This window comes from Dendropsophus ebraccatus, chromosome 10 (assembly GCF_027789765.1).
Source record: "Dendropsophus ebraccatus isolate aDenEbr1 chromosome 10, aDenEbr1.pat, whole genome shotgun sequence".
NCBI lineage: Eukaryota > Metazoa > Chordata > Amphibia > Anura > Hylidae > Dendropsophus > Dendropsophus ebraccatus.
The window spans coordinates 73470620-73489840 of record NC_091463.1 but is presented as its reverse complement, the minus strand read 5'-3'; the positions used below and the strand labels follow the sequence as shown (position 1 = coordinate 73489840).

The window sequence follows — 19221 nt, the reverse complement described above, 5'->3', positions numbered from 1 at the left end:
GGACAGCCATTGACTGCACAAAAAAAAAATGACAGGGCATTGCTAATTCATAGAAAGTCATGACAGCCTGAACTACATGTAAACAAGAAAAACAGGGTCAGATCAAGTTCTGGGGAGGCCCCTGGGAGGAAAAAACAGTGAACGTATTCCGGGAAAATGTGTGCACTACCTCCATTGGTTTGTATGTGGGGAGATTTCTGCTTTTCAGTTTTATCATATGGGCCATGAAACCACTAGTTAGTACATAAATCCATTAAAGGGGTTATCCAGCAAAAATCTTTTTCTATCAAATCAACTGGTGTCAGAAAGTTATACAGCTTTGTAATTTACTTCTATTAAAAAAAATCTCAAGTCTTTCCATACTTTTCAGCTGCTGTATGCCCCGTAGGAAATGTTTTATTTTCAGTCCGACACTGCTGACATCTCTGGTCGAGACAGGAACTCTCCAGAGTAGGAGAGGCTTTCAATGGGAATCGCCATAGAAAACCTCTCCCGCTCTGGACAGTTCCTGTCTCGACCAGAGATGTCAGCAAAGAGGACTGTGTCAGACTGAAAATAAAACATTTCCTGTGGGACATACAGCAGCTGATAAGTATGGGACGACTTGAGATTTTTTAATAGAAGTAAATTACAAATCTATATAACTTTCTGACACCAGTTGATTTGATAGAAAAAGATTTTTGCTGGACAACCCCTTGCAACAAGACCCTCAGTAATCTACAGACCAGTGGGGGTCAGATACACCAGGGATGGGGAACCTTCGGCCCTCCATCTGTTGCAAAACTACAATCCCCATCATGCCTGGACAGCCGAAGGCTGTCCAGGCATGATGGGAAATGTAGTTTTGCAACAGCTGGAGGGCCGAAGGTTCCCCATCCCTGAGATAAACATCTGCACTAAATATAAAATTAGAATTTTCATCTTTTTACCCACAGAGTCCCTTTAAAACAATGGCTTACAGCGCAGTATACACCATCAGGCTATATTTCCTATTCACTAATAACACCCATTAAAGGATGCTTTTAGCACTACACCAGCACTCATTGTAATGCATGGATTGTGTCCGCCTGTGTGCAGTGTCAGCAATAACATTCAGTGCTGTCTCTGTGCAGCTCTATGGATAAACTAGGAGTCAGCTGAGGCTGTGTGGTCATACAGTGACACACCTTGGGAGGAGGCACAGCAACAAGCTGGCATGGCCAATCATTAGCCGGTGCCAGCCCACCGCCGAGGGAAGCCCCAGAGCTTGCCAGGGGAAGCCCACCCATTGCAATAAGCCGAAGAGGATCTATTTTTGCCAACTCCTAATACACACAAAGCACTGACCAGTGCAGAGAGCTGATCACTGCACACAGCCCCTGCCTGCTGCTCAGCCCAGGATAATCCAGTTTCCTGCTTCCCAGTGTGACTCAGGCTCATCAACAACCCTACAGCTGCAAGTCACACTCTACACATTACATCCTCCTAAACACACCCATGCAAGGCCAGTGTGCGGCTAAATACACAGCCAGGCTCCTCCTATTGCTATACAACCGTACACACCCCTAGAGCGATTCCTACTATCCCAGCTCACATTCATTCTGCCCTACAATTTACCTGTGCACGCTGACAGCTGATACAGGACGGTGCAAGAATTAGGAAATTACCTGCGGAAGCAAGATTTTCCGCTCTACCTGGGCTGCACGGAGGCTCCACTACTTTACCTGGGCTGCAAGAAGGTTCCTGACTCTACCTGACCTGCAGGGAAGGTCCATCTCCACCAAGACAGTGCCAATCCCTGCGCTTACCTTGTCCGATACACCTGGTCGGTTAAGAAAGTCAAAGGTCTCAATTGCCTGGAGTGAACGGAAACTCCCAACCGGTGGTCATGGCTAATGAAGAGGTTCGATACTGCTCCAGGTTTCCGTACCTGTGCCTGAAATTCACCCTCATTACATATAGTACTATATTCTGGGTAAGTCGCCTTTCTCTGGTGGCTCAGGGTGGGACACTACACTTTGGGTGTGGGTGTATTGACTTCTGGGACTTGGGTCGTATAATAGTGCTTAATATCCTAGCTATCAATGTACAGTATAGGCTAAGTTTGTTATCTAGCCGGAAGCTATTTTTTTCTGTTATCAGCCAGTCCAGACTGGGGTTGGATATTCTGCACTGGGGTCAATGACCAATGCCGCCATAAACACTGCAGACACATCTACCTATATAGTGGTGCTTTAAACGGGAAGATTCTCTGAGCTGAGGCTGCGGGGAATGACATCAGTCAATGGAATATTGTCAATCCTTGTCTATATGGTTGACTGTAAGGTGATGTCTTATGACTGCAGGCGATCTGATCAGGCTTAACTCTGGTACATATTTGCTTACTGAATAAGGGTAAAATGCACACAAAGCATATCAATGAAACTAGCCTGACCAGTTGGAGGGGATCCAATAACTGGGCGGTGACTTAACGTCTTTAGGCAAGGTGTGCTTCACCTTGCAAAACTGCAGACTGGAGTATTTGAGTTGTCCAGGATTAGAAAAAAATGGCTGGAAATAGCACCACCCATGTCCAAACTTTGTGTATGGTATTGCTGCAATACTAATCGCAACCTGTGGACAGATGGGGCACTATTGCCCCATGAAGCGTGGGCTCCAATAGTGTCATGTTTTATTTTCTCTTTATTGATATCATAAATCCTCGACGAATACGGAGTAAAGGGCTATACATTTCTGGTGGTGCCACAATACAGATCAGTAATTGTCATGTACACAAAGCCTAAGGCCTCATTCACATATCCAGTGATTTTTAAGGACCGTGATTTTAGTCCGCTAACTAAATTTGGGATCTGTGGAAAATAATCAGTGATTGCATCCGTTTTCACTGGTGTGTCCTGTGACGCATCAGGTGGAGGGTGCAATCTAGCTGTGGGGATGCGCTGGGATCCCTCTTTCTCACAGATTCCATGGATGTGGCATCTGTTTAATTAGTAAAAAGCATGGATCCTATAGACTTCTATTGGGGGATCCCTGCCGCAATTTGCCTCCGCACTAGGAGATATCCTATCTTTTCATAGCACGGATCGTATGAATAGATGTATAGAATTCAATGTCCCCTAAAATTGTCAGTGGTGGCAGATATGTGATCACAGCCAACTTTGCGGGACGTGTGAATAAGGCCTAAGGCTAGGTTTACACTTTTAACGTCAAATCTGTCCAAAACACAGAAAATGGGACAGATATTTCCATCATAGTTTTTTCTCTGTGTAGGTTCCATTCCCGATTTTGGCTAAAAATACTGACCAAAATGTGTGTGAACCCAGCCTTAGGGTGCGTTCACACGTACAGGATCTGCAGCTGATTTGATGGCGCAGATTTGATGGCCCAGAGTTGCTTTGCATTGAATCTGCAACATCAAATCTGCTGCAGATCCTGTACGTGTGAACGCACCCTTGAGGGTAAAAACACACACACCGTATATGCAGCAGATTTGATGCTGTGTTCAGTTATTTAGATCTGATCTGCTGCGTATCGCAGCAGTAAATACGCTGCGTATACGATGTGTGTATTTGTACCCTAAGGGTGCTAACACACACGACCGATGCGCAGCAGATCAGCAGATCTGATGGTGCAGATTTGATGCTGTGTTCAGTTATTTAGATCAAATCTGCTGCATATCCGCAGCAGAAAATTCACTGCGATACGGTGTGTGTGAAGCTACCCTAAGGGTGCCCTTACACATAGAGATTTATCTGACAGATTTTTGAAGCCAAAAATAGATTTGAAAATAAGAGAAATGTCAGTCTTTCCTTTATGACCTGTTCCCTGATTATAGTCTGTTCCTGGCTTTGGCTTCAATAATCTGTCAGATAAATCTCTGTGTAAACCCAGCCTTGGTTTGTTAGTGCCTAGTATTACTTCTCTGAATTAAAGTCAAGGGCAACAGTTTCCCGCTTTGCTGGCTCAATGTCTCCACAAAACTTTTCCTGATTGTATGTATTATGGAAAGTACAGCCCTTGACTAAACAGCAAACTAAAGCTGCCCATACAGTATTGACTTTAGACAGCGGTGTTATGAAGCACTTCCTTTGACAGCGCTCAGAGACTTGTCCATATCCGATACAGAAGTTCCAGAAAAGTGTTCTGAAAATCAACTGCAGTGTGATAGTAGCTCTACTAGAAACCTCCGAGTAGTGTCAAAGGGCCTTCATTACTCCTTAAGGGTGCCTTCACACCTACCGGATCCGCAGCGGATTTTCATGCTGCGAGTTTGCAGCGAAATCAGCTGCGGATCCTGTACTGTGAAGCTCAATGGGTCCCATACACGCAGCGGATCCGCTGCCTGCATGGGACCCGGCCCCTTATACCCCTGCGCCGGCCGCCCGCAGCCCCGGCCCCCTTAAACACCCGCACGCCTGATCGCCGCCCCGCACGCCCCCCCCCCCCCCACGCACGCCCAATCCCCGCCCTGGCCCCCCTGCACGCCTGATAGCAGCCCAGGCCCCGAGCATACATCACCTGCTCGACCCGTGGCTGTGTGATGCTCCCGGGAGCATCACACAGCCACGGGCCGAGCAGGTGATGTATGCTCGGGGGCGATCGGGCGTGCGGGGGTTTAAGGGGGCTGTGAGCTGCGAGTGGCCGGTGGCACAGGGGTTAAAGGGGCCGGGTCCCATGCAGGCAGCGCATCCGCTGCCTGAAGGGGACAGATTTAGATTCACAGTACAGGATCCGCAGCGGATTTCGCTGCAAACTCGCAACATGAAAATCCGCTGCGGATCCGGTAGGTGTGAAGGCACCCTAAAGGGAAATTCTCTCAGATGCAATTCACTTTCCAAACTGCGGACACTGTTAGATAGCTGTTAGGTCAAGGAGACACATGGTACCTTTTATATATCCGTCTTTGCTTCCAGAATGTGGAAAATGCTTTTAATTAGAGATAAGGGAATCACTCATCTAAACGAGTCGAAGCACTTTGTTTGCTCTGCGCTCCGCTCATCAAGCTGCCGGCTTTGCAGCGCTGCTCTGCTCCCTGCTGCTCCACCCCAGGTGCTGGGGAAAAGCTGGATTCAATCCTGGGAATTTAGGAGAAGTTTCTCAGGATTGGATCCAACTTTTCCCTAGCATCCTGGGAGGAGTGACCGAGTGAAGCAGTGCTGAAAGGCTGGCAGCTTCATGAACGGAGCTCTGCTCTAACAAAGCGATAAGTGAGTCACTCATCTCTACTTATCTATAGTACAAATAGGGGCGTGCTCCAAGTGCATTCTGTAAGTATGGTCCATGTGTGGATGACGTGTAGCAGACCACAATTCGGAACTCCTGACATTATTCATTATAAAGAGTCAGTTTTGACTCCAGAGAATAAAAGCATTTGTCTACGTTCTGGAAGCACAGCACGATATATGAAAGGTACCATGTGTCTCCTTGTCCTAACAGCTATCCAACCATGTCAGCAATTTGGAATGTGAATTATAGCTGACAGACTTCACTTTCAAAAACCATTGATTATGGGAGTCGTTGACACTCTTGCCCTTGTCCACAGGCTTGCCCTTTGCCATGTGTGAGAAGATTACATAACATACGATTACCTTGACAGATTTTCCCGTCAGGTGAACTTTTTCCTGCTTATCATGCAGTCTTCCCATCCTCACTTATCAGCATAGACACAATCTTGAGACCATCTGCCAGTTCTAACTTCAGGGCAATCTCTTTTGAAAGAGATTTAAAGGGCCTTTTTACACAGGCCGATTAATGTGCAAAAAGTCGTTAAATTGTTCGAATTTAAGCAATAGTCTTCTGGTATAAATGCAGCAACGATCCAACGACAAACAAAAATTAGTTTGTATGTCATTGATCACATCTTTTGAGTTGACCTTAAAATCATTATTAATCGTTCTCAAGTCTTTCAGTGTAAACACATTATTTACAGTATATACATACGAAGGTAATTATAAACAGTATATACAAACGCATATTTACTACATAGTTACGATCAGAGCCTGGACAAGTGCTAATTTTCAGCAATATGTTTAGAAGTGCCATTAAAGGGGTAAGCCAGTGCTACAAAAACATGGCCACTATCTTCCAGAGACAGCCCCACTTTTGTCTCCAGGTTGGGTGCAGGTTTTGCAACTTGGTCTCATTGAAGTGAATGGAGCTTAAAGGGGTTATCCAGCGGTACAAAAACATGGCCACTTTCTTCCAGAGACAGCCCAACTCACATCTCCAGCTTGGGTGGGGTTTTGCTGCTCAGTTCCATTGAAGTGAATGGAGCTCAATTGCAAACCGCACCTGAACTGGAGACAAGAGTCGTGTTGTCTCTGAAAGAAAGTGGCCATGTTTTTCTAGCACTGGATAACCCCTTTAATGCATATTTATAGAATCTACCCATCATCCATCCCTCTTCTCATCCGTCCCCTCCTTGATTGAACTTGATAGACGTGTCTTTTTTTCAACCATACTAACTAGGTAGCTTCTTGTTGCAGGTACTGAGTATACAGAGACATTTTATTTTTTGCTATACTTTCTTGTGAGCCCCTTATCAGTTCCTGTTCCAGCAAGGAGTGCCATGTTATCAGCGTCGGCCTTATAACTTAATGACACACCTACTGGAAACCGGTCAGGACGTAACAGGGAACATGCAGCACCAGAAACTCACAAAACATGTATACAATAGGACTTTATACCAGTTTCCATGCTTCCATACCACCAGCATTATGAACATAGGTTGTGGAGTAGCATTTGTGCAAAAAACACACAGTCACACTGGAAATCTTAATGGTGAAATAGTCTCAGCGTGGTCGGTGCAAAACAATTCTTTATTCAGTGTTTTTAGAAGCCACAAGGAGAACATGTGGCTTTTAAAAACACTGAATAAAGAGAATTGTTTTGCACCGACTTCGCTGAGACTATTTCATCATTTGGAATTTATCTTGGAAGTGAGTCCCATGCATCCAATGGTGTGAAGAGGTGAGGGAGCTGGCTATAATTGCTTTTTGCCCATAACACTGGAAATCTACCAGTATGGCTGCTCAGAGTTTGTGTAGTTTTGCACAAAATTTGAGAAAAAAAGTTGACTCCTACAATACGTAACGTCCCTATATGACTAGTTATAAATATAAGATCTCATGCTGCCATGCACATTTTTCACCTGGAAGGCAGATCAGGAAACAAAAGCCACACACTTTTAGGGTGCCTTCACACGTACCATATCGCTGAGTATTTATCGCTGTGAGTTTCTCGCACATAAATCTACAGTGATACTGATTGCTATAAAGTCAGTGTATGTGTATTCTCGCTGCGTGTTTGGTGCGAGTTTTGTTTTGTTTTGTTTTTTTACATGCGAGTTTTGATTTTCACATTTTCACAGGAGAGCTTAACACCACTTTCGTGCGAGTTTGTGCGATAAATACGCAGCTATACGGTATGTGTGAAGGCACCCTACAGCAAAGTAATGATTTTTTTTGACAATAAAAACTTTATTTTTGGACCCTTAAGCGATACGTTGTTAATACACATTAAGGCTGGGTTCAGACTACGTATATTTCAGTCAGTATTGTGGTCCTCATATTGCAACCAAAACCAGGAGTGGATTGAAAACACAATAAGGCTCTGTTCACACAATGTTGAAATTGAGTGGATGGCCGCTATTTAATGGCAAATATTTGCTATTTTAAAACAACGGCTGTTATATTGAAATAATGGCCGTTATTTACTGTTATATGGCGGCCATCCACTCAATTTCAACATTGTGTGGACAGATCCTTTCTGTGTTTTTAATCCACTCCTGGTTTTGGTTGCAATATGAGGACCACAATACTGACTGAAATATACTGTGTGTGAACCCAGCCTAAGGCTAGATTTACACTGGACATATCCGAAGTTTGAATCTAGCCTATGTTCACACTGAGTAAACATGTAATTTTTTTGAGCGGGGAGCGGAGGCGCGTGAGCCATCCCATAGAGACTCTGGGGGAGATTTATCAAACATGGTGTAAAGTGAAACTGGCTCAGATTCCATCTTTCATTCTTCACAGACTCTTTACACCATGTTTGATAAATCTCCCCCATCATGTGTGACTCTGAGCCAGGCGGAATTTCACAAGTATTGCTTAGTGTAAAATGGCCCTTAGGATGTTCCAGAAATTTCTGCAGCTGGTCTACTCGTCTATTGAGATGAATGGAAGTGACTCTCGGTGGCAGAAATTTCTGCAACCAATCTGCCGCATGTGAACTCATTCAATGTAATTCAAAGGGAAACACATTAGAGACTTATGGTGTTTTTACACGGAACGATTTATCGTTCGAATTTGCACGATAACAATCAAATTCGAACGATAATCTTCCGTGTAAACGCAGCGAACGATCAAGCGAAGAGCGAGAAATCGTTCATTTTGATCTTTCAACATGTTCTCAAATAGTCGTTGATTGTTCGCAAAAAATTTGCAGATCGTTCCTTGTAAACATTCTTTCAACAATTTCACCTATGTGTGAGAGGGGCTTAAGCGATCGCATAACGACTTTTCCATATGATGTATCGTTCCGTCTAATGCTGCGTTTACACGTAACGATTATTGTGCGAATTTGCGCGATAACGGTAGAATTCGAACGATAATCGTGCGTGTGAACGCAGCGAACGATCGAACGACGCACGATAAACCGTACATTTTGATCTTTCATCAGGTCATCAAATCGTCGTTCATCGTACGCAAAAAATTCGCAAATCGTTCCGTGTGAACAGTCGTTCGCCGATTTAACCAATGTGTGAGATAGGTTTAAACGATCGCAAAACGATCGCAGTGCGAATTTTCGTACGATATATCGTACCATCTAAACGCTGATCGTTATAAAAAAAAAATCGTAAATCCGACATCGCTAATCGTACGATCGGGCCAATAATCGTTACGTGTAAACGCAGCATTAACGCTGATCGTTATAAAAAAAATCGTTCATTCAAAATCGTTAATCGTGCAATCGGGCAAGTTATCGCTCCATGTAAAACCACCGTAAGGGTCCATTTACACAGAGAGATTATCTGACAGATTATCTGCCAAAGATTTGAAGCCAGAGCCAGAAACAGACTAAAAACAGAGATCAGGTCATAAAGGAAAGCCTGAGATTTCTCCTCTTTCCAAATCCATTCCTGGCTTTGGCTTCACATCTTTGGCAGATAATCTGTCAGATAATCTTTCTGTGTAAATGGACCCTTAAAGGGAGCCAATTGCTAGCCACATCCCCAGTGCTCATAACTTACTTACTGGGCACAACTAACAGTACAGGAATGCTGCCGAGGATGAAGATAAGAGACATGCCTTCATCCTCAGCGCCCTGTACACACTAGGGAGCTATCGGCAAATTAGATTCGTCTGACCTGCTGATAGTTCTGCTTTTAATATTAAAGCGAAACTATCTCAAGTTTAAAAACTATATGCTATCCACAGACTGGATGTGATTTATTTATTTTTTCCCTTCAGTAACCGGAAATCTTCTATAGCCTCTTATGGCAATCCAATGGTGTGGCATACAGTAGACATGACTGGGGGGCACTGACTTCTTTGTTCTGCATTCCTAGTTTTATAATCCATAGCACAGCATGAATTCCTGGAAGGGACAAGGAATCTTGTGTCTTTCTTCTTTGACGATCTGTGACGTTATTAGTGAGATGTTATACTGGATTTTTTTTTTCATATATCACAGAATTTACCGTATACATTACTGATCCCTCGGTGGTGGTGTAGCACCCCCACCCCCGGCTGTCGGAGGAGCTTTCCTGTGATAAAGATAAAAGAAGCACCTTCCCATATAATTATGCAGGTGGGGGGTGGGGAGTCAGGTCCAGGCTTGCGATGGTATAGGTGACATTCTTTCACATAAAGTATGCTGAGCTAGATAGATAGACTATCTATTCAGTATCTGCAGATCATAAGGAATTGGGCTGGGAATGCTTGAGAGCTTCTTGTTTTGTCTCCATAACTTGCTTGGTCTTGTAGCCTTCTATAGTGTTTTTCCTTTGTATGATTAAAAAAAAAATTACCCAACTTTCCAATATACTTTCTGTAGCAATTCTTTGTGTCTGTGTGACCTAGATGGGCCTATAGACTTACATCTGCCATGACACAGAACTGTTATTTACTTCTATAAAAAAAAAAAAAAAAAAAAAAAAAAAATTATATAATATATATACAGTATATATCAAGTCTTCCAGTACTTATCAGCTGCTATATGTCCTGCAGGAAGTGGTGTATTCTTTCCAGTCTGGAGTGCAGGAGAGGTTTCTATGGATATTTGTTACTGATCTGGACAGATCCTAAATTGGACAGAGGTGGCTGCAGAGAGCACCATGTCTGACTGGAAAAAATACACCACTTCCTGCAGAACATGCAGCAGCTGATAAGTACTGGAAGTCTTGAGAATTTTTAAAAGAAATAAAATACAAATCTCTGGCACTTTGTCGCACAAGTTGAATTAAAAAAAAAATTCGTGAACAACCCCTTTAGGGTATGTTCACACTACGCAATCTGTGCTGAGACGGCGGAATCTGCCTGAGCATAAAATAAAGCCTATGAGACTGGCGGAACTTCAAGCAGATTCTGCCGTGGGCCCCTGCTTTGAAGTTCTCCATACGGATTTTGTAGTGTGAACGTACCCTTAAAGGCAACGTGTTATTCGAAAAAAACAATTTTTCCGTTAGATATCCTTTTGGTGTTTTTTTTTTTTTTTTTTTTCCCTCTAACTTTCCATTTAACCATCTATATGATAAAAAAAAAAAAATCTTGACATCTCAATTTTCAGCCTGGCCACTAGGCCTAAAACTGAACTGAGACTTCCTGTTGTGTTTGTGATGATAAGGAGGAGACTACGGGTTGTGTGGTTTATAATTCTCTCTGTCTTCCTAGCTGATAGGCGCCTTTGTCCTGGCTGTTGGGATCTATGCTGAAGTAGAGAGGCAGAAATATAAGACGTTACACAGTGCCTTCCTTGCTCCTGCCATCATCCTCATCCTCCTGGGAATAGTCATGTTTGTTGTATCCTTCATCGGAGTCTTGGCCTCGCTCAGAGATAACTTGTGCCTACTCCAGGTGGTAAGTGCTGCTGTCACTCAGGGATCTGTACATGATGGTTTTAATATTTCCGTAATTCTGTTTTTTTCCCTTTGCAGTTCATGTATACCCTGGGGTTCTGCCTTATATTGGAGTTGACTGGGGGGATTATTGCCTTAATCTTCAGAAATCAGGTGAGGACTAGATCCCCATTCTGCCCTCCTATCCCATCAGTTTAGGATCCATTTACACAGAAACATTATCTGACAGATTATCTGCCAAAGATTTGAAGCCAAAGCCAGGAATGGATTTGAAAAGAGGAGACCTCTCAGGGTTTCCTTTTATCACCTGATCTCTGTTTATAGTCTGTTTCTGGCTTTGGCTGCAAATCTTTGGCAGATAATCTGTCAGATAATCTTTCTGTGTAAATGGACCGATACCCCTCTCTCTTGGTCTTTATCAATGTCTTTGTCTAGAGAGATGAGCGGAGCGCCACATCCAGTCCACAGAGTAATAACCCTCTTTCTCTTTTACACCAGACCATGGATCTCCTCAATAAGAACATTCGGAAGGGAATACATAATTACTATGATGATCTTGACTTCAAAAATATCATGGACTTTGTGCAAAAGCAGGTGAATATCTACAAATCCTGTCCAACTGATTTACTTACATATAAAAAGAAACACAGGGGTGTATAGGGTTAATAAAACATGGCTGCTATCTTCCAGAATCAGCACCCCACTTGTTCACAGGTTGGGTGGTATTGCAGCTTGGCTCCACTGGTGTGTTAGATTTGCAATACCACAAACAACCTGTGGATAGGTGTGGCACTGTTGCTGCCATATTTTTCTGGTGTAAAGGTGATAAGAATGTGTGAAGGTAAAAAGGTAAAGTCCTGATGGATGATATAGAGATATATTTATTTTTCTTATTAGCATTATATATATTAATATATATAATATTATTATATATATATATATAATATAAATATATATATATATATATATATATATAATATATATATTATATATATATATAATTTTTTTTTTTTTTTTATTACATGAAATCTGTTGATTTTAGTTCAAGTGTTGTGGCGGAGCAGAGTACACAGACTGGGAACAGAATGAGTATCACTCTTGCACAGCCCCCGGACCCCTTGCGTGTGGAGTTCCCTATACTTGCTGCATCTCTAACAAGGTAAGGTCGTCCTAACAACTAACCGGGGACCTTCATTTATCATTTCCTTGTATTTATGACTGTCATGTTTGTATTGGGGTAAATGGTAATAGCAGAGAAACTGTTCTGTGTTGTCACCAATGGTCACCGGACAATGCTACACATGAAGCACTTCTCCTTTCATTCTATCTGCATGCTATTGTGGGGAAGAATTGCACGCAATACCTTCTCCTGGCACTTCTTTAAAGGGATACTGTCAGCTGTAATTCATGTTCCAAACTGCTGACACTGGTAGATACAGTAGCTGTTAGGACAAGGAGACACATGGTACCTTTCATATATCCATCTGTGCTGTAGTGAACTCATTCTTCTTACTATAGAACATGGGTCTCCAAACTGTGGCCCTCCAGCTGTTGCAATACTACATTTCCCATCATGCCTGGACAGCTAAATCCAAAGCTTTAGCTGTCCAGGCATGATGGAAATTGTGGTTTTGCAACAGCTGGAGGGCCACACTTTGGAGACCCATGCTTTACAATAATTTTTCTACGTTCTGGAATCACAGACGGATATATGAAAGGTACCAGATGTCTCCTTGACCTTATAACTATCTAGTGGTGTGAGGAGTTTGGAAGGTGAATTGCAGCTGACTGTTCCCTTAAGGGTTCTCAGGAATAAACCTGTGTCATGGCAGAAGACCCATTCTGCAGCTTGTGCAATGGAGGAACAGGCTTGGCAGCCATCGAGGCACCATAACATGCTCCATCTAACTGCTATGCTGTCAGATCAAGGATCCGGGTAAGAAAATAATGGAGATTAAGCAGCAGGTTAGGTGCATTTAACCTGCTCTTAAGTTTTCCTTTGAATCTTACAAGTAGTTTTTACCGCTTATAGTTGTTTTCGACCGAGTCCCTACAGTTCCTATAAGCAATCCTCAGACTGTGGAATCCAGTCTAGCCACATTCATATTGTAACCTGTTTCAGACAAGTGACCCCTATTTTGCTCTTTCTTCCAGACAGCAGTAATGAATACAATGTGTGGATACCAAGCTATGAAGCTTAATGTAAGTCTGAGGGACATTCCCTAGTCTATATGTATTAGCGTGTATGGACTCTTATGACTCGGGCATCCTGCTATGATTCTAAACGCAGATGATTCACGACAAAAGTGTGCTAATTCTTTAAGTACTTTACTTCCTGAGGCCAGTTTCACACACATTGTCCATGGACAGGCAGTCTTGTGATGCCAGCATCCCTGAGGCTTCTGTCCATCATTGGCCCAAAGAATGAGAACATTGTCTCCATACATACTTGACTGAATGACTGTCATATTGGCGTCAAGTAGGACTCTGCACACTTTAATGCAAGTCTTTTTACTAAATATGCAATCTACAATGCATTTATGTTACGTTCAGTCCAAACCCAGTGGAAGTTCACCAGACAGATTGGTGAGAAGAATGGACACCTTCAGAGAAGTGCTGCTCAAGGTGTATAACCTGCATCCCTCTAACAGTATCTTTTCCTATTAAAGTACATGTGCCATCAAGTACATTCGCTTTGGTGTTGCATATGAATAGAATGGCGTCGGCGCAGGGTAGCTGGTCTATTACCGAGCACCGTCCCGGGCTGAAGCACTGGAGGCGGGCCCTCCCCTCCAGTACTTCAGCCCCGGCCGGTGCTTGTTTATAGACTAGCGCCATGCACAGGAACCGAGAAACTGTTCAAAAAAGCACCGGCGACGTTCTATTCATAAGCAACATTTAAAGTGAAGTACCTGATGGTACATGCTTTAACAATCTCACTCCAATGAAGATCCACTAAATGTGTACCGAACTTAAAGTGACTGTACCACCAGGACCAGGCAGAAGCACTGGAGGCGGGCCGACCCACCCTTAGTGGGAGGAAACCCCCCTCCCATCTATGATAGGGTTCCATTGATTCTAATGGAGTCGCGTCATGGAGGGGCTGGGGTTTCTTCCCACTAAGGGTGGGGCGGCCCGCCTCCAGTGCTTCAGCCTGGGCCTGGTGGTACAGTCACTTTAACATGCACTGTGGACTGCATAAATTCAAAGGTACTTTGCCATTAACTAAGTGCCATAGACTTTTGTATCCCATATCAAACTGACTTTAACATAGCTTGGGCTCATCAGTGGCAATGACATGGGCTGGGCCCTATAATCATGTCAAAGCCTGGGTCCATCACACTATTGAAAATAAAGGAAAAACCGCTGCAACCATATAATTGCCAATAATACAGTCTGAACCTTCTCCTAGCTGGATAAGTGGTATTAGACAGTGTCGCTAGTGTCCAGGAATTCACCAGACTGATGAATGCAAAGTCCAAAAAGTAAACCAGCGGAACAGCCGTCTCCAATAAAAACCACTTTGTTGATCATCGGACAGAGATAAAATACAACAAATGGACAAAAAAAATTCCCTTGTCCACTGGTGGGTCAGTTTAACCCTGTGAATAAACAGGATTAGTGACTTTGCATCTGTATAATAGCCAAATGATTGTAGTAGGCTCCACGCATTTACAAACTTGTGCCACTCTCCATTCTTACTACTATTACTTCTGCTATCCTTTATATTCCATCTGACACCATATTGTCCCTGTCTTGTTTAGAGACCGGCAGCTCAGCAGTTCATCCACGTCAGGGGTTGCACTAATGCTGTCATTATTTGGTTCTTGGATAATTATGCGATCATGGCGGGAGCGTTACTGGGTATCCTGGTCCCCCAGGTAAGTGCAGTATGTATGTCTAACCAACGGCTAGAGGACCTTTTTACAGCTGATCAGATCAATAGTTGACCGTGTTATGCTAAAATATAGCCTTGGCAGGAATTCACAAGCAGTAAGTGGAGACTGCAAATGGTGAGAAATTTTAAAATCAGGTTCAACCTAGAGAAACCTACTGTGTTGATCCAGAAAAAGGCAAAAACGCCTCATCCTATATCGGAATGTGTCTTTATACCTTTATACATGATATATTGTATGCATGAATTTTAACACTGCGACTCTACTTCTAGTTCCTTGGAGTGCTCCTATCGCTACTTTATGTGTCCCGGGTAGAAGATATGATCAGGGAGTGGAACAGTTCTGCTGATGTTCTCCTGGAGGGTGAAGCCTCCAAACACGAGATAGAGTTCTCCACTGTGGGCTGTTGCCGCTGCTATCCAGGGGAGGAATCGACAGCCTGAGTGCCTTCAGCTTGTGGGAATTATTGTGCTAACAAACACTAAATATTAACCCCAGAGCTCACCTGGAACATTGGAAATCCTGTCCGGCACTAGATGGAATGGACCAGTGGGCCGTTCTGAAAAACAACATTTCTTTCTATGGTTGACGGGTGACAATCAGGACTGTATTGTGACTGTTCTGGACAGATGTCACAGTTTTTTGGTTCTTCACTGAACTACAGAGCTACAGAACTTGAAGTGCACTCCATGCAGAATTCATCTTGGATATATAGCAAGTGTAAACTATTTCACGGATATACTGTGGTTTCCGGATGAAAGACCTAAAATCCTGTGGCATTGTTACCAACATGTGCTCATCACTTAACTGTGGAGATTTTTGTCTGAATTTTCAATATTTGCTTTTCTTTCTGGCTGTCATGTGCAGGAAAGCCTGGCGGCAAGTGTTCATTTATGGTACAGCACCACTACAGGTGAAATAAGGCATTACGAGGTACATAGTGAAATGAATAGACAGTCCATCTAATGCATGGACATTTCAGGTCCTCCGGAGAAGGGGACACTCTTCATAGCTGTGTGGCTAATGGATGGATGTAATAAACTAGGAATGCCTCTCTATCAACTCAGCATACCCTAATGGAGTGTTAGAAAAACTAAAGGTGTCTACAGAGCATATACATTTATTTAAAATGAGCAAACCTGCATACATTTGGTAAGAAACTACTCGCCTAATTTGGCCTAAGAGTATGTCCGTGAACACCAAACAGCATTTTCCACACAGAAGCAGCTCCCAATATCTTTTATAGGGAGTCCGCCTTTGCTTAGAGGTATATTACAAGGATTCAGCATGACCTATACTAAATTCAATTACCTTTTGTACAATTTGTGAAAGTCTGAAAACCACTTTAAGGCTCTTACCACTGTGCTTATTGTAACCCACTGATGTAGACACAGGGTGGTGACATACTGTTTTCAGATTTTATCAGTCATATAATATATACTGTAGGTGTACTGAAGTGCGAGATGTAACCCTTGAACCTCACAGATCTGTAATAACTTTGTTGTAGAAGGGACTGTGGTATATTTTTATCTCCTGTCATGTTTACATAGAAATTCTAACTTTTTGACTAGACTAACTGGTCTGTACTCAGGTGTAAATAAGTGCCAAGATTTTTTTTTTTCTTTATTTTTAATTCTACAGTCAGTCCTGTTCACTAGAAACTAGGTACTATATTAGTGCGATTCAGTTTGATGAGTGGCGCAGCTTGTAAGCTGCAGTTCTAGAGCATTGCAAACCATCTACCTGTACTTGCACGTAGGACGTACTTACTGTAGAGGGGCTATCCTCTCCATATTACTTGTATAGTGGATACTTTACGTTGTGCCTTTAGTGTTTACTCCTATTAACCACTAGTGTCTAACCTGAAGGCAATAGGGTTCCGGACTTCAGAGACTGTGGGGTTTGCCTATAATAAGACGTCTGTCTGGTGAAGCATATCCTTTACACACAAGTATCATTTTACTGTATAGATTACTGCAGACTGCTAATTGTCATCTTCTGCAACAATAACAAATCTAGCTAAGAAGGACCAGGAGGGGTCATGTGATGTGCGGCCAATAGAGATGAGCGCAACTCGGGCACACTCCAAGTCCGATCCTTCGGCATTTGATCACCGGTGGCTGAAGAAGTCTGATGCAGCCCTGGAGTCTAGGAAAACTTGCATACAGCTTATGGTTGTATCCTTGTTTTCCCGGATTCCCTAGGGCTGCATACAATTTCTTCAGCCACCAGTATTCAAGTGCAGAACATTCGGACTTAGCTCATCTCTAGCGGCCAACAATGAAATCAGGGCTTGTGAAGGTTCAGCAAACATGCACCAGGGATCAATGTTTGTTATGAGCAGCCTGTCAGCCCATCTACAAGGGCCTGGACTCAGGTTGCCTGAAATGGTCTCTCCATTTTCTGTCAGCACTTTCTGTTCTCCTATATGAGATCCTGTGGGCCCAGGCTTTTCCTGATATAAACCACTAGTTACTAATAGCCTGCAAATTCACTATGGACCATATTGTGTGGCTGCTTCAAAAGGATAGCTATATGTGGGCCTGGTTCTTCTGTGTAATGTCATATAGGCCTCATTTAGCTAAACAGGCCTCGTTGGCCATAGCAACCAAAGTTTATGAACGAGAGCGGTGTTTGCTGTGTTCGTCATGCAATATCTAACAATTTTGGTTTGGGATTTGAGTTTATTCCACTAGTTAGGCCTCATGCATATGGCGCCATGTCTGTACGACATTGGAGATATACAAAAATACTGCAAGGGCCTACTCCTACTACTCATACTCCTAGGTTGCACTAAGCTGTGACGTGTAGTTGTGCATGAGGCCTGAATATAGATATGTATGCTCGTCTGCACTAAAACAAGTGGGGGGGGGGGGGGGAACTGGAATTCACCTGAAAACCTTTTTCCTTTTTATTTTTGTATTGAATAATTAACAAATGGAATATCAATAAATGGAATTACACAATGTTGTGAATGCACCTGCTCTTGCTTGTATGCTTAGCACCATAGTACGGAGCCATAGATACTCTAAGTGCTAATTTATAGACTCTATGCCCAATTCACACTTTGTGTGGCTGTAAATTTCCTTCATCCCCCACCCCCACCCCACCCCCCTAAAAGGAAAAAAAAATGGTAATAATTAATTCCATGAAACTGGCTTATATTCAGTACATTGCAAAAAAAAAAAAAAAGTCAAACAGCGATGAAAAAGTTAAAAAGATGGATGCCCGGTATTTAACGACCAATAAAGGCCATTAACGGCCCGTGTTTTAAAATGACAGCCGTTATTTGGATTAAAATGGCAGCTGTCCAACGAAAACCGCCGTCATTTTGCCTGTGTGAACATGTAAACAACACTGAGCAGTTGATATCAATGGCCACAATATGCAGCAAAGAAAAAACACTATATGGCAGTATGGATATATAGGTGATGCCATGGACTGGTGTTCCCCCCCCCCCCACCCCCAAGCTCTGGCGCTCCAGTTGCTAAAAACTACAACTCCCATTATGCATGTTCACTGATGTGAACACTCTTTCTGGTGTGCAGTCCTGCAGGTTAATGTTGTGCATTTCAGTAACCGGGTATTGTACTGTATCTGACCAGTGTGTCTGCTTATAAAAAATGTGCATATATATATTTTTTTTGCTTAATGAACTTTAACATTGAAATATTTTTATTAAATACATCATGTGGTATGTGACTGTCATTACTAAGCATTATGTATGGTGTATTGTTCCAGTTATTTGTTAAAAATCTACCGTTTACTTCAAGTTTGTTGGGCTGTTAACCTTACCGCTCCTTTTAAGATTTATTATGTGTCACTATCTAGGTAAGCTGGGTGACATTGTATCCCCCATGGTAATCATCACTCAGCTTTTCTGGATTTTTTTCTTATATGCATCAATACTGGATAGTGACAGTGTCACTGTCATGTGTGTGTATATATAGATATATATATTATAATTTTTTTTTTTTTTTTTTTTTATCAATAGTCCAGGCGATTTTAAAAAACTTTTGTACTTGGGGTTATTCGGCAAATATGCCATTATCTGCACTCAAAAAGACTTTCCCCAGGTCCTCCCCCCACCCTCTCATTCACTGCTCATTATCAGGAAATCACGTCTTGTTGCATCAGACATGCCCCCGTCTCTTCTATGGAACGGGGAGGAGGGAGATTAGGCAGCAGAGAGCAGACAACAAAAGATTACACAGCGGGAGCTACGTGAAAGCCGCTATTCAGAGGTCAGTGCTGACTTCAGGGGAG

At 42.8% G+C, this 19221-nt stretch overlaps 1 protein-coding gene across 1 annotated transcript; it reads left to right on the top strand.

Annotated features, from left to right (window-relative positions):
* Positions 1-1274: 1274 nt before the first annotated feature.
* Positions 1275-18652, top strand: TSPAN15 (tetraspanin 15). The gene is made up of 8 exons (XM_069943306.1): positions 1275-1954; positions 10875-11060; positions 11138-11212; positions 11558-11653; positions 12102-12218; positions 13214-13261; positions 14824-14940; positions 15228-18652. The coding sequence occupies exons 1-8, from the start codon at positions 1868-1870 to the stop codon at positions 15396-15398; spliced, it is 897 nt and encodes a 298-aa protein (XP_069799407.1). The 5' UTR covers positions 1275-1867; the 3' UTR covers positions 15399-18652.
* The last annotated feature ends 569 nt before the right edge of the window (positions 18653-19221 follow it).